We start from the raw sequence: 22,214 nt of genomic DNA, 5'->3' as shown, positions 1-22,214 counted from the left end.
TGAAATTCTTCTCCTGACATATTCTTCATTACAAGTTCTCCCTCTGGATCTTAAGAAAACATGGCAATCAAAGTAAATCCAAAATATGAGCTCAAATTGGGCATGGGGTTTTCAAAGAAGTCAGACCAACTCTGAGTGAAAAAGAAGTATAGAGTTAATATTGCTCTAATTAATATTTAACCTTTACACAGACAAATATGGGTTAAGTGAAATGGTACTCAAAGTGTGGTCCCAGACCAACTTCGTCAGCATCACCTGGGAACTTGTGAAATACTAGAATTCTTGGTCCCACTCCAGTCCTACTGAATCAAAAATGTTTCTCATTTGTTTTTGCCTTTTTTTTTTTTAAAGATTTTATTTATTTATTAGACAGAGATAGAGACAGCCAGTGAGAGAGGGAACACAAGCAGGGGGGAGTGGGAGAGGAAGAAGCAGGCTCATAGCGGAGGAGCCTGATGTGGGGCTCAATCCCAGAACGCCGGGATCACGCCCTGAACCGAAGGCAGACGCTTAACTGCTGTGCCACCCAGGCGCCCCTGTTTTTGCCTTTTGGTGGTAGTAAGAGCAGGGAGAGGAACATGGATTTATTCCTCCTGTTATGATATATGAGTACTTTTTCAATGGCAACTCCTATCCACAGTTTCAATCTTTCATATCCCTGTGCCGCTTCTATTCTCCACCTCAGCTAAAACCAGCCCACCAACCCATCCACCACCCAACCAATCAGCCAACCAACGCACCTACCAACCAACCAACCAGTCCACCAACCCACCTACCACCAACCAACCAGCCCACCAATCCACCTATTAACCAACAAACCAGCCTACCAACGAACCAACCATCCAACCACCCAACCAACCCACCTACCAACCAACCAACCCACCTGTCAACCAACCCACTTATCAACCAACCAGCCAGCCCACCAATCCACCTCCAGCCAACCAACCCACTTAACACCCACCCAACCAGCCAACCAACTCACCAACCAAGCCAACCATGTATATGAAGAAGTTTATATAGATCCTTGCCTGTCCCATGTAATATCTTGAGTGTTAAAGTAACATTTTATCTATTTTTTATTTTATTTTAATTTTTATATTCTGGGGAGAGGGAAAGAGGGAGAGAGAGAATCTTAAGCAGGCTCCATGCCCAGCGCAGAGCCCGTTGTGTGGGGCTCAGTCTCACAACCCTTGAGATCATGACCTGAGCCAAAATCAAGCGTCAGACGCTTAACTGACTTAGTCACCCAAGTGCCCCTAAAGTGATATTTTTAGATAATCTTTGTGGGGAAGTAAATTCTCCAGCCTAATTCTCAAGCTGAATTTGTTAAAGTCCTTCATTACAGGAAAGACGATATAATTTATTGTAACAACCGCAACATGATAATTTATAAAAATAATCATCATTGGAAATATTATAAGCGTATCTTTTTAAATGGTTCCATACGTTAATATTTATTAATGTCCTGGTTTTTCTGTGTGTACTTGAAACATTGATTAGAATTTATTTTTTAAAAAATGTATCGATTACTGACTTGGTGCATATGCAAAGTACTTGAAGCATTTGGAAACCTCACTTTTACTTGGAAATTTGAAGGAATGAGTTTGAGTATCAGAAACACACATACATGAGGAGTAAGTAGGAAAATTCACACAGATTTTTGACTGCAAACCTGAGCTTCTGAATGTTGAGTATCATGATTGTTTGCCCTTGGAATCAAGTTGTTGACATGCATTCATAAGGATAGATACTTTAAGTACTGAATTGTGTGAGAGTTAGGCCTGCTTTTGAATGAGAAGAAAGCCTTTGGGGAGGAGGTGCAAGGTGGGACTTGGAGGCTGGGAGTGATTTCATGGAGTAGAAAGAAACAGGGGAGGGCATTCCTGGGGAGGGAACAGCATCTGCAAAGGCAGAGTGGCGGGAAAGGAGATGAAGCACTTGTAGGAAATCAAGGTTGCTACGCTGTCTGCAGAAGGTGGTAGAACAGTGGGATTAGGAGCCTGGATATAGGGGCGCCTGGGTGGCACAGCGGTTAAGCGTCTGCCTTCAGCTCAGGGCGTGATCCTGGCGTTATGGGATCGAGCCCCACATCAGGCTTCTCCGCTATGAGCCTGCTTCTTCCTCTCCCACTCCCCCCTGCTTGTGTTCCCTCTCTTGCTGGCTGTCTCTATCTCTGTCGAATAAATATATAAAATCTTTAAAAAAAAAAAAAAGGAGCCTGGATATAAGGCGTGGCTTGATTTATGGGACACGTTGCAAGTCAGGTAGAGGAAGCTAGTCTGGTGATGCACTGCCTGCTGAAAGGTTTTGAACAGTGTAATCCTTGTCACCTTTACTTCTCTTAGTTCTGGAGTGACTGAGTCCCAGTTTAAGATAACTGGTCTGAAAAGGACCTGAAAAGGACAAAGATGTAAGTGTAAAGCACATTTACTCAGTCCTTTGCAGAATTGATTTTCTGAACAAGATTACAATTATTTGAGACTGGGATTATTTCAGAAAATGAGGGATATACACTTCTTGTATTAAATCTGGATCAAAAGATGGAATTCCAGGCCATTCAATCTGTACAAAAAGTTCACAGGGGGGAAAAAAAGCCACAATTGGGTTTGATATAATTGAGTTGATTTTGAGGCCTTTTTGAAGGAAGATGTGGTTGACAGAAATACCGATCTTCCTCCCTGTTTAGGTGGTGTTTACTAGCGATCCTCATAAAAGCTACCTCCCTGTGCAATTCCAGTCACCCAGTAAAGCAGAGACTCAGCGTGGAGACCTGTCTATTATCACTGTAAGTACCATCTGGCATGTACCCTGCCTCAGTTTCCCACTTTCATGTTTCATCCCGGTGACATGAATTATCCCTGGCAACAGTTACTTGGTGGCAAGCAATATAATAGAGGCATAAATACCGCCTTAACATTTGTGTTTTTAAATAAGTTAAATGTATTAAGTCCTTTTTTCTCACTAGACTGTGTTTATTGATGACTTTGAGGTGAATGTTAAAATTGGTTCACAAAGTGCTAGTCCTCTGTTCTAGGCGGGTTTATGGAAGTATAGGCCTGAGCTTCCTTGTCAATGCATAGAATTTGGGTGAAGAGCCAAGCTAGCCAGTGGTAACCAGCTCTTGGCATGAGATCTGTCCAGAATCAGGTTGACCTGAGTGCCACCGTATAGGATCTCTTGAGGTGGCAGGTGGCAGGTGTCTAGCCATCTAATTGATATCTAGCCAGGGCTTGGTCCCAGTCTCATGTGGTCTCTTTATTTTTATTTTTTATTTTTTTAAAAGATTTTATTTATTTATTTGACAGAGAGCATAAGCAGGGGGAGTGGGAGAGGGAGAAGCAGGGTCCCCACTGAGCTGGACTCGATCCCAGGACACTGGGATCATGATCTGAGCCAAAGGTAGATGCTTAACTGACTGAGCCACCTAGCTGCCCCTATTTTTAATTTTCTTAAAAAGATTTTATTTATTTGCCAGAGAGAGAGAGCGAGAGTGAGCACACGCAGGGGGTGCAGCAGAGGTAGAGGGAGAAGCAGGCTTCCCGCTGAGTGGGGAGCCTGATGTGGGGCTCGATCCCAGGAGCCTGGGATCATGACCTGAGCCAAAGGCAGATGCTTAACCGACTGAGCCACCCAGGGACCCTTCACATGGTCTCTTTAAAGAGCTCATTTTTTGTTGTTTGTTTGTTTTTTTTATAATCAAAGTATAGCTGACATACAATGTTATATTAGTTTCAGGCGTACCACATAGCAATTTGACATCTATGTACATTATGCAATGCTCACCATGGTAAGTGTAGTTATCACCTGTCACCATACAAAGTTATTACAGTATTATTGACTCTGTTCCCTATGCTGTACTTTTCCTCCCTGTGACTTTATGTATTTTATAACTGGAAAAGTCTGTACCTCTTAATCCCCTACACCTGTTTGACCCATCCTCCAACCATGGGAGCTCAGTTTTTTAAAGTGGTGGACAACACAATCACAAATCGACATGTATGTGGACAAAATTGCGTCTTATTCTTTATTTCTTTCCAAATTTCTTTTGTTGTGTTAAAATATGCATAACATAAAATTCATCGTCTTAACCATTTTTAAGTGTATAGTTCAGTGGTGTGAAGTACATTCATATGGTATGCGAGCACCACCACCGTGCATCTCCAGGACTGAACTCTGAATTAAGAACTTTTCAATACGGGCACTTGGGCAGCTCAATCGTCAAGTGTCTGCCTTCGGCTCAGGGCATGATCCTGGGGTCTTGGGATCGAGCCCTGCATCGTGCTCCATGCTGTGCTGGGAGCCTGCTTCTTCCTCTCCCACTCCCCCTGTTTGTGTTGCCTCTCTCGCTGGCTGTCTCTCTTTCTGTCAAATGAATAAATAAAAAAACTTAAAAAAAAACTTTTCAATAACTCTGAATTAAGAATATCCCTGCTTGGGGGGACAGGAGGGTGAAATGGGTGTTACTGGTCAACAGGCCATGTAGTTTCAGGTGAGTAAGATGGATAAGCTCCCCAGATCTGCTGTAAGACATTGTCCCTATAGTCAGTAATTAGGTATCGTGCACTTAAAATTTGTGAAACGGATGGATCTCGTGACCTTACACACACAAAATTAAAAATAAATAGAGACTATCCCAATTTAAATGTAGCTCAAAGATTTCCCAACTATGTATTTATGCCTATTGCCTTCCGTTAGCAACTGTTCATTGAGTAGTAGGTTCATGATGTAATTTTTTTTGGCATAAAATTTGTTGGCTCAGCATCTCCATGCAGTCGGCCGCATGGAGAACCTGATCCCAGCCTTGTTGGCGTGGTCTGTGGTAGGCATCCGTTGCAGAAGGGAAGCAAGGGGGTGCTGAGTCGCTCTGCTCTACTAACTTCACTTAAACAATTCAAGAAGATATTGTTTTGCCCAAAAAAAATCTCAGGCAGGCTCTGCTCCAGGGTCTGAAGACACTTTTTTAACTCCGTTACTGCACACTGGGTGTTCAGGACCCCAGAAAAGTCACACAGCAAGCATTTGCCTGAGGAGTCCTTGCTAGGACATGGCGTTGCTTTAGTCTTTATGGAAACTTTTGTGTTTTCTTTAAGTAATAGGTTTTAGGGGGTGCTTTTCAAGAGGACAGTTTAAGTGTATTGGGGATCATTATATATATTTTTCTCAAATTGTTTTAGTATTCAGATTTTTAAAAATAAGAGAATAATCACTTCCAGTCTTTCCAGATATAAAGTGGTACTTTAGGGGCGCCTGGGTGGCACAGCAGTTAAGCGTCTGCCTTTGGCTCAGGGCGTGATCCCAGAGTTGTGGGATTGAGCCCCACGTCAGGCTCCTCTGCTGTGAGCCTGCTTCTTCCTCTCCCACTCCCCCTGCTTGTGTTCCGTCTCTCGCTGGCTGTCTCTGTCTCTGTCAAATAAATAAATAAAATCTTTTTAAAAAATAAAAAAATAAAAAAATAAAGTGGTACTTTACCTCAAGGATTTCCATAGTTGTTCTCTGGATTAGAGCAATATAAACATAGCCAAAAAGTCATTTTGATTCCTGTGAGACCAGTAGCAATTAGAAATAAAATTTAGGTGTGCCTGGGTGGCTCAGTTGGTTGGGCATCTGACCTTAGCTGGGGTCATGATCTTGGGGTCCTGGGATCGAGTCCCATGTTGGGCTCTGTGTTCAGTGTGAAATCTGCTTGTCCTTCTGCCCTTCTCGTTCTCTCTCTCAAATAAATAAAATCTTAAAAAAAAAAAATTTAAATGTAATTTCCCCAAACAAAAGCGAGTGTAGTGGTGATGGCATTTCTCCTTTGTTAGCTTTTAGCATAGTTTATAATTTTACACATTTTATTTTTTTCAAGGAAAACCTTTTTTTTTTTTAAAGATTTTATTTATTTATTTGACAGAGACATAGCCAGCGAGAGAGGGAACCCAGGCAGGGGGAGTGGGAGAGGAAGAAGCAGGCTCCCAGTGGAGGAGCCCGATGCGGGGCTCGATCCCAGAACGCCCGGATCACACCCTGAGCCCAAGGCAGACACTTAACCACTGAGCCACCCAGGCGCCACAAACCTTTTTTTTTTTTTTTTAAGTTTGTATTTATTTATTTATTTAAATAATCTCTGTATTCAGTGCAGGGCTTAAACTCAGGACCCTGAGATCAAGAGCCATACGTTCCTCTGACTGAGCCAGCCAGGTGCCCCAATTTTATACATTTAAAATAGGAACAGCGGCTATGCCTTAAATTAGCATTCGATCATTGTTTTAATCCAATGAGTTTTTTTCCTTCTTTTTTGGCTAATGAATTAATGATATTTGGATGTGTCTGGAGTTCCTTTTTCTTGAAGAGGTCTCAAACCACTAATGTAATTTAGAGAGGACTACTGGAAATTTCAGCTCACAATAACTGTGAACAAAATATATTAATACCTTGTGGCTTAGCATCCTGGTGAAATGACCACTTTTCCATTTTGATTTTAAAGGAGAGCTGTGGATGGGACAAAGGAGATGAGGCCATCTGGCTCCTCTGATGTTCCAAACCCAAACTCTACTGGGAGGGTTTCTGTGTCGGGGAAGGTATAATGTTTTTCTCTGAACCAGTGTGACAGTAAGTGAGCTGTCGGAACTGTGGTACAGAGGCTGGGACCTGATCGCTGAGTGTGAGAGCTTTGACCCCAGTGAGAGAGTGGGGGGTAGGCATGAAGTCCTTACGCCTTCAGCGAGAGTCACGCTGCTCAGCAGAGTGTGGGCTGCTATGCCTTGCGGGGAGCATCCAATCCAACCAGTAAAGACCGATCAAGGGCACAGCCTAGGAGAACACTGGCAGGGTTTCAGGTGTTGGTGGAGAAAGCATCACTGGATTATGCGGTTTGAATCCTGGAAATAGAACTTGATTTATGGGTTTAGAAGACCGAGAAAGATGAGTTATCCTGGAGATACGAAGGGCTGGTGACAGCAGAAGACGTTTCTCTGTTCACAGGTCAATGGCACCGACTTTACCATCCAAAACCCAGGTGTCCTCCTCCTCATTGTGGATGCCTGCAGCGTTCCCTTCCGGTTAGTGGAAAAAAAGATTTTCTCTCCTGCCGATGTCAGTCGCATGGAAGAGTATTTGAGAACAGGCATCCCTCCAAGGTAGGTGACGCTTGTTCTGTAACAGGGACAGGCCGTTGGAACAGCTGACACCTGGTTAACTCTGAGCTTTGGTTTGTCTTTCCACCCTTTAACTGTGTGGGCATTTAGGGCTGTTGAAATCCTCGTCTCAGATTGACACCCATGTGTTCTAAGCTGCATAGCATTGCACAGTGAAAGCCCGGATGTGAGCAGAGTTTGCAAATGGCGTGAAGGCTCTTAGAACGGGCATTGCTCAGTATTTTGGAACATTTCTATCCCATTTTTTAGTATTTGCTCAATTACTTTGCACCTAACTCACTTAGAAGGTTCATTTCCCGTTTAAAGCAATTTGATAGGCAATTTGACCTTTGGGGCCCTCTGTCGCACTGGTAAGCCCGCAGACAGCATTGTGCTGTGAGTTCACCACCTGGCTCACGTGGAAGTGACTGGAAAGGAGTCAACTGAGTTTTAAGTGGACACATACCTGGTCTCTTAAGAGCCCTGGCCTGATTGGTTTTGTTTTGTTGGGCTCTGAAGAAGCATGCACATGAGCAAAACCTTTCTTTCTAGGGACTGGTTAGTCCCTGCTTAGAGGCAAGGAGATGAATTCAGGCTCCTTTCTTCCTCCCTTGGCTGTGCCGCGGACGCTAATTTACATGCAGACCTTCACTTAGTGAAGCAACTGAGGGAAGGGCATAAGCTTCCTGGGGAGTAAGGTCCTGTCTGGTTTTTGAATGCATCTTTGGTCATCTGATGACTTACACTCTTTGCACATGACAGGAAGTCCCATAAAGTCATTGGATTATTTGAGTGTAATAGTCAGTGTGCAGGTCTAGCTCTGTCTTCTGCTTTAAGATACTTCTAGGGAGGGGCGCCTGGGTGGCGCAGTCCTTAAGCGTCTGCCTTCGGCTCAGGGCGTGATCCTAGCGTTCTGGGATCGAGCCCCACATCAGGCTCCTCCGCTAGGAGCCTGCTTCTTCCTCTCCCACTCCCCCTGCTTGTGTTCCCTCTCTCGCTGGCTGTCTCTCTCTGTCAAATAAATAAATAAAATCTTAAAAAAAAAAAAAAAGATACTTCTAGGGAATTCCTTTCCAAGTCCTCAATTTTCTTTAAGGATTTAAAGATTTTTCCTAATGGTGAAAACACGTACTCAGTTCACCTAAACCAATCCAGGGCATACCGCTCACCATAAATTTTTAGGATAACACGGCAGTCCTGTAAGGTACCTTATAGATTTAAGAGTTAAAACCCAACTCGTTAAAAAGTCACTAGGTTGTTTCTGGAAAGGGGACTGAAGGAAGCTTTTAAGATGTGGGTAATGATCTGTTTCTTCATCTGGGCTGGTTGCATAAGTATGTTCAGTGTGCAGAATTTCAATGTGCTATGCACTTAGTGATACTTTTCTGTATGTATGTTGTATCTTTTTTTTTTCCCCTGAAGATTTTATTTATTTATTTATTTGAGAGAGGGAGAGAGAACATAAGCAGGGGGAGCTATAGAGGGAGAGGGAGAAGCAGATTCCTTGCTGAGCAGGGAGCCCAGCGTGGGGCTCAGTCCCAGGACCCTGGCATCATGACCTGAGCCAAAGGCAGATGCTTAACTGACTGAGCCACCCAGGTGCCCCTGTATGTTGTATCTTAACAAAGTGTTAACAAAGTGTTAAGAGGTTATGGAACAACTATTAGTGTCTTCTAGAGAACCAGGCACATGTTGGGGTGTTGGGGGTCCCTGGGGACCTGTAAATGATCTCATGGGACGAGCCTGAAGAGGGTCAGGCCTGTAGGGTTGCTGTGGTCGGACCTCCCTTCAGACTCTGAATGGTCACCCTTGCTTTAGAATGACATCAACATGCCAAGACCCATATTAAGAAAATGAATACTAATGGATATATAACAGTTCAAGAAAAGGGTAGTAGAAGAATAAATGTGGGAGAATAATAAAATCTTTGTAAACAACTTAAAATAATACAAGGGGGCTTGTTTTATAACATTAAAATAAATCATGAGGCCATAGTAATTAAGCCCGCATAGCATTGGCAGAGGAGAGAGAGAGAGAGATCAGGAGAAGAGAAAATCCAGACAGATTTTAGTATATGTGTTGATATGCTGCATAATAAACATGGAATTTAAACCAAACCTTGGGGCGCGGATTTTATTTTATTTCATTTTAGAATTGGTGTTTATTCTTTTATTTTATAAGTAGATAATAGGACATGAATAGATAAATAGAGCATCTGAAACAAAACCAACCTCCCTTATTAATATATTCCATAAAAGAGATGAGTCCCAGTTCAGCTATTGGGTCAACAGACCTAAATGAACTTTGCTTTCCCAACACTTGGAGACACCTTGTAATAGCAACGTTAAGTCCTGGGTGGGTCCTGGGTGGGGCCGGGAAGCCTGAGCTTCTAACAGCAGGGACAGAACTTTTAACAGCAGGGACGAGAAAAGCATCTTGGTTTTTGTTTCTTTTTTTCCTGTGTGTTTTTAGTTCTGCTTTTATCTAGTATTTCTCTGCTGTATTCATCTCAGAAAGGTTCTCAACTAATACATGCTCATTTATTGAAATTCCCTCCAATTTTCTGACTTTTACATACAGGTCAATTGTTCTGTTGAGCACAAGAGGAGAAATAAAGCGTTTAAATATTTCTAATTCATTAGTACCTCTGGGATTAGCCAAACCAGCTCATCTTTATAACAAAGGTTTGTATTTGTATTGTTCCTTGACATTTTTGTGAGTCCAGCCACAGAAGCATTTTTTATGGTGGAATATAGCCCCCAGCCTGTCTTCATGAGCTTATTTTGCTGGAGTGGGTATCATTAAGATAATTGTTAAATAAGGAGACATTATTAGAGGAAGTGTTTGGGGATGTGGTTTGTTATTTGGGGCAAGAGGTGGGTGGTCAGAGTTCATTGAATGACGTAAAGAAGTGTAGCTTTTCTGTTTCATAGCTGTCTTTGTTTTGCTCACCTCTGACTCACCTCCCACATTGTCTTGCCTGGAACAAGTAGATGGACAAATTGCCCTTTTTTTTTTTTTTTTTTTTTAAAGGGAGTACCATATTTTTGGGATTCAGCGGAAACTTTAAACCATCTTGGGCTAAGCTGTTTACCAGTCCTGCTGGCCAGGGCCTCGGGCTGCTTGAACAATTCCTACCTTTGCAGCTGGAAGAATACGGTTGTCCCCAAGCCAGCGTTGTCCGCCGGAGAGATCTGGAGCTGTTAATGCAGACTGCAAAAGCACATTAGGGACTCACTGTAACTTAAGTGCTGGGGGAAGAAAAAATGTGAACTAACTTATTTAATTTATGGCATTTTAAAAATGACACTGTTAACCCAATGGAACCATTTTCCTGTTTGATACAGAGAGGGGACGAAAGAATTTGAAGTGATGGCTTGAATACCAGCAGGCACACCTGCTAGTTGTACAAAGTGTTGAAGAATTTATTTGTGTTTGTTAGGCTGGTATATTCGGAGAGCATTTCTCCTGTCCCTCCACGGCCACTCCGTGTGTCTTAGTGATTATAAGCAGCTTCACCTTTTGTAGGACAGGATGCCAGGGGAGGGAGGTGGGGGCCTCTGAGGGTCAGCCCGAGTTCTGGAGCGGACCAGCTCTTGTAGCACCTTGGATACTTGAAATCTGATACCTGGTCGTGTCTTTGGCTTTGGGTCAGTAGTTGACTCGGGTGACTGGTGTGTTTGGTGCTGCCCGGGCCCTGGAGCCCTGGATCGGGGCGGCAGCCTTTGCAGATTATATAGGATACTCAATGACAGTCTTAAGTGGCAACTCAGGCCCAGCTCATGCCCTTTTTTGCCTGGGGCATGTGCTATTTTTATTCATTTGTACATTGATTCCTTCCAAGGGTTGAACTTTTCAACGGAAAGCATACTGGGACGAAAGGGCTTTAGGGATTTAACATCCCTCTAAACTTGCGCCTCTGGGCAAAAAATTTGATCTTCACCAAGGTCTGAAATTATTGGGACCGAATTTGCAGCTTTAATCCTTAGCCTCTTTTGACTGTATATTTGTGTTTAAAATGCAGAGCTGAGCTGACTATTTACATTTTTTTAAAAAGAAGAAGGCCTTGTTTCTGAACTGTAAATGTGGGTCATTTCAACTGGCACAAAGGAAGTCTGTTCTTGGGGTTGCTCCTGTACCCGATTTCATTGTTGTTTTTGTGTGATTTTTTTCTTTTTAAGCTTTTCTGCTCAACATCCTGCCAGGAAAATTACAGAAAGCTTAATGATACCCCAAAATATTGTACTCGGGGAGAAAAAAGGGAGAGCCTTTGACGAGCCAGAATCATGGAGGGGGGACATTCAGAAACAATACTTTGTAGAGCCTTAGAGGAGTTGGTCCCTCTTAATTAAATTGTTAGAGCCAATTAAAAGAAAGAAAGTGCCGCGATGCCCGATTTCCCTTCCCCCTGGGTGCGTGAATGTCCTGCCGGAGAGAATTGTATGTAGCAGAAAGATTAGCTCCACCGCCAGGGATGACACCACACCGAGGGGAAAGAAGGATCGAAAAATGCCTTTGCCTTTTCCCAAACCTGCACTACATGGAGCGTATGAAGACATGGCCATGGCGAGAGGGTAGGAAGTGAGTTCAGGCTGACTTGGCAGTAAATACGGACAAATTCACTCTCCTCTACCAAGAGCAAAGGCCGAGGGTCTGTCCCTTTGTGTCCAGGAGAAACTGCAGAGCAGGTCTGAGACTTCTGTTACTTTACAAAACATGCTACCTCAAAATGCTACCGATAAACCATTCTAACTCTAAGTGCTCTTGCTAAGGGCATGTGTCTTAAAGTTGAGGGTTGTTGTCGTTGATGTTGTTTTTTCTTTTGTATATCGATGAGTGAGATCTTACCTATCAAATATATTATTGGATCATGGTTCCTGAAGGTGATTAAAGTTTGTGTGTGCGTGTGTGTTTTTTATGACTTAAATATCTTTTATGCGTGTTTTTTTAGAGTTTGGTTCTTTGAAGAATTGGAGAGGCGATATAAGTTCTGAAGCACTCGGTTTTTCTGATTTGTATGCTAATTATCAGGGCCTAAGTTAAATAAAAATACGTGTGCATGTATTTTTTATATATGCGTGTGACTCAGTCAATCGATCAGTCATTTTTTTATTCCAGCTTCCAGCCGTGAAAAGCTCTTGGCAGAGATGAGGAAGGGAAATTGTCTGCCAAGTAGATTTGGAAACGCTAAGCTTCAGAAGGGCAGGGACCCCATTCTGCAGTGCAGACCTTCTCCCCCGAGCCTGTGCAATGGAATTGCCTGGGAGCTTTAAAAAATACTAAGCCCTGGGCCTCACCCCCGACCCCGACACTCAGATTTAATTGGGGTAGGATGCAGCCTGGGTATTGGAATTTTTTTAAAGCTCCCTGGGTGATTCCAGCACACAGCCAGGTTTAAAAACCACTGCACTAATATAATGGGTCCACTGTTTAACTCGAGTCCGTAATTTTTTGTGACTCAAACAAAATCACATTTATCTATTATTCTTATTTGCTGTTCCTATGTTCCAGAACCCTCAGCCCTAAACAGCACTTCACTATTGTCTTCTTTTAATAGAACTTTAAATACAGTTTTTAGTCCTTAATCGTCTCACATTGTTAAGTCGGTCAACTAAGCTTTTAAATACATTTCTGGCAATGGGGAGCCAGCGATCTGTTTTATTTCTGTGGGGAAAATAGATTCAATGGTGATTTATAAGTTCGTAAGCAGTTTCCATCAGGTGAGGCAGTTGGCGGGGCTCCAGAAATGTGGCCGTCCACATATCAGCCAGCTGATGAGAAACACAGGGCCTTCAGATGTCTCGGACGCGGGGTATAAGTCTCTGCTGTGAGGTTCCTGCCTCCGCAATTGAGCCCGTGTGCCACATAGGCTCTTTGGAAGCTGGAGGAGAGCTTGCAGGAAGATTGAAAGGCAGGTGCCTGGTCTCTTAGCAGCAGCTAAGCTGACATTCAGATGCAGGGCTGGTGAGGGGGCTTTTATGACCTCTGTTCTCCAGCTTCATCAGGAGAGAACACATCTCTTGCCATTAAGTGGATAACTTTGTTGTGAGGAGGGGCAGGCCATGAGGTGATAGACGCTTGAAGGCTTCAGATAACTAGGTGTTCATTCCCTGAGAGATGAGGTCATGTTTGGGTAAGTCCAGTGGAAAGCATTTTAATAAACAGGAATGCACTTAGTGAATTCAGGTGGGCTTCCCCTCCACCCCAGTTGGTCCTTGTAGGTAAGTACCCAGATCCCATCATGACCGTGTTTGTTGATTCTGTGATGCAGAGTTGGACCTTACCTTCCAGAATTCTTGTTTGGCTTTCAGATACTTAGGAAACCATATTTAATAACTTGAGAAATTCCCCTAAAGGTGAAGACTGTGAATGGGAGTAATTGGGTAACAGATTTGTATCATTACTGTTGTCTTAACTTGGTAATAACCCAGTCTGCTAGAAATGCTAGCAGATACTCTGGGCAGGAGCTGATTTGCAACCAAAGGTCAGAGAGGGAAAAATCAAGGAAAGGCATCCTCAGTCCCTTGTTCACAAATAATAAAATTCTATTCATATCTTGCTGGACCATTTGGGAGGCAGAGGGTTTTGTTTTATTTTTTACCCATTTGTCCTCAAAATAAGAGAGAAGCTGGGGGTGCCTGGGTGGCTCAGTCCGTTAAGCATCTGCCTTCGGCTCAGGTCATGATCTCAGGGTCCTGGAATCGATCTCCGTGTCAGGCTCCCTGCTCAGTGGGGACTCTGCTGCTCCCTCTGCCTCTGCTCATTCTCTCTCTCTCTCTCTCTCTCTCTCTCTCTCATAAATAAAATTTTAAAAAGAGAGAAACTGAAGAAGATGCTAATCAGGCCCTAGTGTTGTGGGGAAGGACATACACACACTTTGTTTTGTGTGATAAAATTAGAGAGTGACTGACTGAACTATGAAGATTTCTAAATGAAGAACTGCGCCCCACAGGGCATCCAAAAATATAAGCCATTAGGAAGCTGTGAAATGTTCCATCTGAAAATACATCAGAGAGTCAGAAAACAACCTCATAGATTCAGTTTTTCAATTTTCCTAAGATGGACAGTGTGATTAGTCTGGATATGAAAAGTCATCAAGTTCAAGTTCATCCTCAGAAGAGCTCAGACTGTACGACCACAGTTGGATTCCTTAGAGGTCAGCAAAGTGACATGGAGGACAGATTTGCCCCCTGACTGGTGTAGTACCAATTCTGAGTTAAGAATGGCTTTTACATCTTTAAAGGTAACACGTTGGAAAAAGTCAAAGAAGAGCATGATTTTGTGATGTGAAAATTAAAGTTCAGTGTTCATAAGTGAAGTCTTATTGGAAAACAGCCACACCTATTGGCTTATATGTGGACTAGTTCACGGGTCCCAATGGCAGACCTGAGTGGCTTGCTGGGTAGTCTACATGGCTTCCAAAGCTGAAAATGTTTACTGTGTTCCTTTATGAAGGATGTTTGCTGACCCTTGCTCTTGGTGAAGGGTCTACTGGTGTTCATTATCCTCTTCTCGGGGCTTTCATAAGGTTTGAGAATTTTTTAAGTAGAAAGTTACGGAAAAAACCAGCATCAGAATCACCTGAGGTGCTTGATGAGGGTGGAGAATCTCTAGCCCCAACTCAGACTGGAGAATGGGCATCTCCGGGGGTTGGAGCTGGGAATGTAATTTTATAACAAGCTCCCCAGGTGTTTCTTCTAAAGAAAAACCTGAGAACTTTTTTGAGAAGCCCATAAGGTGTAGTGAGCTCCTGTTACTTCTCCCTCTCCTTTCCTTCAGCACAGAGCACATGTGGACAAATCTGAATGTTGTGTTTTTTAACCCTGATCTCTGCAGTCTTTCCTAGAACTTTTTGTGTCAGATGCAAGGCAGATCCCATGTGCACAGCACAGTCTATAACTGTTCCTGGGGCAGAGGTTTGGAGCCTGTGATAAAAGCCTCTCTCCGTCATCTGAAATTCTCATTGTTAGAATTATTCGTTTGGCTTAGTTATTCCCATGATGGAGTGCCAGCCATCCTTTGTTCTCCGCACGTTCTTCTTGTTAGTTTTAGGTTTAAAAGAAAATGTTTGTTCAGCCACAATCAAGCTGCACAGATTAACAAAAGCATAGTTTCTTTGCTTTGGGATGGAACTGTATCCACCCTGGTTATTTCACATTCTTGGAAGAGCTCATGACCAATTGCAGATTTTTTTTTTTTTTAAAGATAGAGTGAAGGACTTCATACAAGCAGTTTGATTTGTAAGTGAAAGCCTTTTAACATGTAAACTTTATGGAGGGGTGGGAGGCCATTGGATGGGCTTGGGGGATTATGAAATTGTTCTTTGCCGAGAGAGGCTGGGACACTCTGTGGGAGACTGTGGCAGGGCTCCCCTTCTTCCACCTCCTCCCACCAGCCCATGTTGGTCTTAAACACCCAGTTCCTGAGAGTGGAAGGCTTAGATCAGCTAGATCTCAGGGGGCAAGGAACACTGTTAGTTCCCAATGTGGCAGGGAAGAAGAGGTTCTGGTCGGGGAGAGAGAACCCACCCAAAACCTGTTGCCTCCCAAAATGTGCACGTGAGCAGTCTTCTAAGGAAAATGGCTCTTGGGGAGTTGTTAGTGGATTTGAGACAGTTCATTGCCTTAGATACCATGGATATTCTGGTGACCAAGCTAGGTTTGATGCCCCTCAGGGGTCTTTACTAGCAGTGTTACTTCGAGTGGATTCCTACTCCTGATCTTCAGCTTTCTTGTCTGTAAAATGGGACTAACGATATTGGGGTAAAATTACAAAGGAGATTAAATGAGACAGCCATGGTTCCCAAACATGGTCCATCATCAACAGTAACAATGCCTGGGTGGTTTGTTTACAAAAAAAACAAAAACAAAAACAAACAGAAAAAAACGTAGACTTCCAGACACTTGTGAATTCTAATTTAGGAGTTTTTCCAGGGCTACGGATTAGGGAATCTCTATTGTTTAAAGCAAACTTTGGAGATAATGCCAGATTTGGGAACCCCTGGAAAGTCCCTGCGAAAGCCCGCGGCCTACTTCTAACACGCTTTCTGTACTGAGTTGTTTGTATCTAGAAAACAGGACTTTGGGCCCGGCAGTATGTGTTCAGTGACTTGGTTTGAGCGTCCTCATGATACCTGCATTTGTGCCCTTGGTTGTGCCAGCCCTCTGACTCAGCAAGCCAGCTGTGTACAGGCCAGCGCTACGCGACGTGGAAAGGCAGCTCTGAAGTGAGACCATGTGTCTGCACCCTGTTTCACAGCTGGTGTGTGCGGCTTTTGCTCTCCGTTCCTGGAAGGGAAAACTGCAGCTCAGCTAATAGTTTGTCTCTTCCAATCCCTCTTGCCCTAAACTCACATGGGCTAGAAACAACTCATTTCTAATTCTTGCTCTATCCTTCAGCCACCCACATTTTCACTTTTGTTCTTATCAAGCAGGAAAAATGCTAACATACGGTGAAATGGTTCAAAGCTGAGGTTGATACGACAAGCTGAAGTTGAGCGGAGGGATGGGAAAATGAGCAGCCAACTTTCCCATGTCTCTCTGCACCCCCATTTCTTCCTTGTCATGCTTCCTCCTGACTGCCCGGGGTCCACTGCTGTGGTCTGCTCAGACTGGGCAAGACCACATTCCCAGACCTCTTTGTACCTTTCACACCACTGCTTACATATTCCATGCCCAGCCCTCAGGATCCTGAGCCCTTGCTAAACGAGTTCGAAGTCAGATGAGTCCTCACGTCTAAAACTAGTTTCCTCTTAGGCAACGATGCCATTTTAGTATCAGCCCATAGTGCTTATAATGCTACAAGTAATTTGTTGCTGGAAGTTTCATGTACCTGATCTGAAGCAATTTTGCTCTCCTGCTTACTTCGCCTACAGATGAAGCTGAAGCTATCAAAGCCTAGGGGAAGTTACCAATCTGGAAAGTCCACAAACCAGATCATCAGTCCCTGGGTAATGGGGTCAATACCATGGACAAGATACCAGCATTTGTATTTGAATGGAATCCCTTCTGATCATCTTCAAGAAGGTGATGGATAATACTCTGATATTCCTACCCCTTAGTTATGTTCTCAGAACACAGGCTCGATGAGTAACCCTACCTGACTCTGAAACATATAATCTGTTTGGATTCCAGGCCCAGGGGCTTGGCCACAAGAAAGCGTATTTATGCCAGCATCTTCCTGGAAGCTGTGCTCTGTGAGCACTGGAAAAATCCCCTTTGTTTATAGTGTCTTGCATTTTTGTAAATGGCTTTATTTCAATAGCTGAAAGGAAGAGATTGGGTAATTATAGCTTTCCTTTCTTACAGCCTCATATTGAAAACATACGCCCGCAAGGTTAAATGAGGATCCAAGTGGATAGATGATACATAAACAAGATTAGAGATCATAAGGATTAGGAGTTTCCTGTGCACTTTGATCCAGAGGAAGAAGGTCAATTACAAATACAAAATTATTATTTTGGGGGTGAAGGCAGGGTGATTTTATTATATTGATTATATTTTCTGGCTCTTGTTTCCAATTCCTTGAAATGGGATAATTTTTAAATTTCAGTTGTGAATTTTAATGCGCTATTACCTAAAATAATGGGATTCAGAATCTATTGACAAGTATAATTACTGGATATTTTGGATAGTCAACTTTGAAATTATCAACTTAATACCTATATCCTTGCTATATATTTGAATTAACAGGAGAAGTTCTTTTCATTTTATTCGGTCCTTTATCTGTTTACAAAAGACAAATGATTAATATGAAGCATAAAGGTACCCAATGAAAGACTTAAAGAGTAGTAGTTGGAAATACAGAATGAGATGAAGAAAAATAACTTTGTGTGTTTTTTTTTAACTTTTTTTTTTTAACTTTTTCCATTAAATATTTCTACACTTCAGTTAGCAGGTCAGAGCCAGTGGAGTCTTGTCACTAAATTTCTGAGTTTGCTATTTTATTTTTTACAAAAAAGCAATGAACTTTTAAAATAAATTTAAATTCAATTAGTTAACATATAATGTATTATTTGTTTCAGGGATACAGGCCTGTGATTCATCAGTCTTATATAATACCCAGTGCTCATTTTAAAGAAATCCTGCCCTCCTTGTTACTGTGTGTGTGTGTGTGTGTGTGTGTGTGTCTGTCTGTCTGTCTGTCTAATATGCCTGAGAGGTTATGCGTGATGTCATCACTATAACCATGAATTTAAAGTCTTTATCACTTCAACCTTCACCTTGAATTGAGTTTTCAATGCTATCTCACTTTAATTTAGTTAAAAGTTCTCAACATGACAACCTTGAATTTAATTGAGTCTTCAACATTATGACTTTTATCGTATTGTGCACCGATGTATCATTTTAGTGTGTAAAAAAGTATGTATTGTGTTATTTATTAACACAGATTCTTCACAATGTTCAATGCAATTTGCATTTTTGAATACTGCTTCTGTTTTGTTTAGCCTTAATACGCTTGGGTGTCTAACTTTGAGATAAGTGACATGAATTTTATATTAAGGATGTTTCTTTGAAACATAGATTTTCTTTTCTTTTTTTGTAATTATATAATTGAGGATTTGGGATGAGATCCACCACATGTCAAATACTTACATTTTAAAAACGAAATTTGGTTCCTACCCTGTTAAAGGACTTTGTCTTGGTGAGGGCTATACAGAGAATATTTTACTGGTATGTACAGTGTTAAACAAAAAAAAAAAAATGCTCAGGACTCTTGTGAAAGACGGTAAGGTGGACTTTATTCAAGGGGTATTACAATGGAGTTTTGTACCAGGAGAGTGGATGGAGCTCAGTTCGGAATACAACAAGGACAAATGGACATTCATAGCCAAGGAGCAGGGTGGAGATTGGGTGATGGGAAATTAGTAAGAGGAAACAGGAGTAGGGGGATTCCGGCCTTACAGGATTTTTGACAGGGTGATAAGATACCAAGGGTGGGGGATTTTCCCTAAACTGACACAGCAGGAATCCTGCTAAAACTGGATTAAATGGGCCCAAAGGTCCCAAGAACCCAAGGTCAGGGGCCTAGTCAGAAGAAGAAGCCAGAGGAGCCTGACTCATTCTGGTCAAGGAGAGCATCTTCATCAGAGGTAAGTAGAATCTTCCTTTGTGGTTGAAGTTAAGTCTACTGCTAATTACCATGGGGGAAGTTAGCTATTTAGATGTGCCCATCTGCTTGGTATGAGTTTCTACGTTTAGAGAGAAAGAACAGTTTAGCCTTTCTGATGAGACTTCTGTGAGGTTGCCTTGAAATGGGCTGTAACGGTGAATGTTAAGGTTTCAGGTACCACATGGAAAAAGAATGGTTATAAAGGACAGACATCACTGTTATGGAGTGTTATCTTCTGGGTTTTGTTCTCGATTGTTTTCCAAAGCCCAGAATTATCCGTTTAAAATGAGGTTTATGGGCTGTTTCCATCAGAACCGTGGAATTTACTGTTAAAACTGCAGATTCAGGGGTTCCATTTTAGGTGGATTGAGTTAGAATTTTTGGTTGAAACCCCCAAATCTGCATTTAAATAAGCAGCCTAAACAGTGGAATGAATCACAGCACCCAGAAATAGACTTCTAACAATGATGGCATTACAATCAGTGGGTAAGAGATAAACTACTCAATAAATAGAGTGAGAATAAATGGTTCTCCATGGAAAAAGATACAGTTGGATTCCTACCAAACACCGTGAAGAAAAACAAACTCCATATGAATTAAACATTTAAGTGTGAAAAGTAGAACTATAAAACTTTTAGAGAAAATACAGAAGAATATAGTTTTGACATTGGAAGAGAGAAATAGATGTTAAATATATAAAAAACACAGGGGCACCTGGGTGGTGCAGTTGGTTAAGCATCCCACTCTTGGTTTTGGCTCAGGTGATCTCAGGGTCCTGAGACTGAGCCCCATGTGCGGCTCTGGGCTGAGTGCAGAGTCTGCTAAATTTTCCCTCTCCGTCTGAGCAGAGAACCCAATGAGGGACTCTATCCCAGGACCCCGAGATCATGACCTGAGTCTAAGGCAGACACTTAACCGACTGAGCCACCCAGGCACTCCTAAATAAATAGATCTTAAAAAAATAAGAAAAAAAAAGAAATTGTTTACTAGATTACAATGTAATCATTTTGTATGACAGTATCTCAAGCAAAGCCAAGAGACACAGCATAAATTTGGATAAGGTATTTGTAACTAGTGTAACTCAAAAACATATAAAGAACTTATATAAATCATTAACATTAAAAATAAAAGCAAACCAAGGGAAAATGGGTGAGTGTTAATCATATCCAACTCAGAACAGGAAACCTGAGAAGCAAATACATATTTGAAAAAGATATTAGTGTTTAGGGATAACGCAATTAAAAAGTGAGATATTGGGGTGCCTGGGTGGTGCAGTCAGTTAAGCAACTGACTCTTGGTTTCAGCTCAGGTTGTGATCTCAGGGTCATGAGATTTCGCCCCAACATTGGGCTCCAAACTCAGTGCAGGAGTCTGCTTAAGACTCTCTCTGCCCCTCCGCCCATGTGCTCTCTCTGAAATAAAGAAATCTTAAAAAAAAAAAAAAAAGATACTATTCAAAGGGTTTATGAATATGTAGAGGAAATGAAACTTTTGGATATATTGTTGGCTGGAAAGTGAGTAAAAACACTTTGGAGATCAAATTGGTAGTATCTAATAGTTTTGTATATAAGTTATCCTAGTTATATATATATTCCTATGAGTTTCCTGTTCATGTGTGCAAGGAAATATGTGGGGATATTTATGGCTGGGTTTATATGAGTAAAAAATTGGGACAGAACCTGGATGCTCATTATTGAGGGATCACATAAATACATTATAGTGTACTCATAAAATGCACTAATATATTCCAGTTAAAATGAATGAATTATGTTTAAGTATCAATATAAATACATTTAGAAAGGGTAATACTGGTAGATGTTGGGGAGGAAGAATTTCCTCTTCCTTTCAAAGTCTTTCTAGCTGGACTAAGAATCAAATTGACATAAGACAGAGTGATAGGAGAAAAGTCAAAGTTAATAGCATATATATGGGAAATCCACACAGGCATGGAAATTCCAAAGATAGAATATTTTTCTTGTAAATACAGGCAATTTAAAGGATCCATCATCTGGCCATTGATGAGTAGGATCTATTAATAATGACTCAAACCAATATGGCTTAATGGCTTAACCAAAGATGCAAGAGGTGTCCAAAGAGGGCATAGCTGATGCAGCCCCATGATCCAAAAGTTCACTGTCAAAATTAGCCTACAAAAACAAAGATGTTTGTTGCACAGGTGGTAAGCATGGTGTAATGAAAACAGTGTCTCCAGCCTCCCCCCAGCGCATGACATACCTCTAGCCACAGACCTGCTAATCTGCGACGCTGGGCTGGCAGTACTGGAATGGGACTTTCCACGCTACCAGGCAACAAAGATTGACATGACAAAGGTTCCTGTGGGTTGGAACATCTCATGACAAACACCCCTGAGAGCTGGCATGGCCAGACAGAAAGAGAGGGAGAGGGAGAGAGACTTGGATTCCTGGTCTGTTTGGCCTCCAAAGTGCACCTCAGTTAAGTGCACCCTCAGGATGGTAGAGACCAAAGAGAAGGTTCTCATTGGTCACAAAGCCAAGCTCTTAGGACATAGAACAAGACAAAAGGAAACTAATATGTACATTAACAGCATTAGCTGAGCTTTGGGTCTATTGGAGCCATATTAACACCTAAGAGGTATATGCCATGTATATGCCATGGGGTTGTTGGCTGTGTGTGGTTTTACAGTGTACCTCATTACACGGAAGTTTTCTTGAGGTTAGAGGTGACATAGTGTCAGGACTCTCACTACTTACCCTTCGTCTGACTCCACAGATATAGAGATGTCAGGAAGCTGCCAGGGCAAGAAATGTTAACATGTGCTGCCTATTTGTCAGATTTCCCAATGACCTCTCCACTGCAGCGGTGTCCGGGGCAAGCAATGTCCTCTGAGTTCAAGTATCCTGCCAACTAAGTCAATTGTTGGAGAGGAAGAATTTCCTCTTCTCTTCAAGGTCCTTCTAGCTGGACTAAGAATCAAACTGATGTGAGACAGATTAACAGGAGAAAATC

General features: G+C 42.2%; 1 protein-coding gene across 5 annotated transcripts in view; it reads left to right on the top strand.

Moving 5' to 3' along the window:
- Positions 1-22,214, top strand: part of CEMIP2 (cell migration inducing hyaluronidase 2) — a 125,402-nt gene that overhangs the window by 64,776 nt on the left and 38,412 nt on the right. For 2 of the 5 annotated variants that reach the window (XM_045772612.2, XM_087858784.1), the window contains 4 exons: positions 2,687-2,785; positions 6,964-7,118; positions 9,696-9,799; positions 10,149-12,188. In XM_045772612.2, the coding sequence (XP_045628568.2) occupies positions 2,687-2,785; positions 6,964-7,118; positions 9,696-9,799; positions 10,149-10,345 (555 nt within the window). In that variant the 3' untranslated portion in view covers positions 10,346-12,188. Of the gene's footprint in view, positions 1-2,686; positions 2,786-6,963; positions 7,119-9,695; positions 9,800-10,148; positions 12,189-22,214 lie in introns of those variants that run through there. The other 3 variants (XM_087858782.1, XM_087858783.1, XM_045772616.2) reach the window with 2 other exon arrangements.

Source organism: Ursus americanus, chromosome 34 (genome assembly GCF_024610735.1).
Source record: "Ursus americanus isolate L20-20 chromosome 34, mUrsAme1.1.p, whole genome shotgun sequence".
Taxonomy (NCBI): Eukaryota; Metazoa; Chordata; class Mammalia; order Carnivora; family Ursidae; genus Ursus; species Ursus americanus.
The sequence above is the reverse complement of the archived record's forward strand: the minus strand, read 5'-3'. Positions and strand labels throughout refer to the sequence as shown.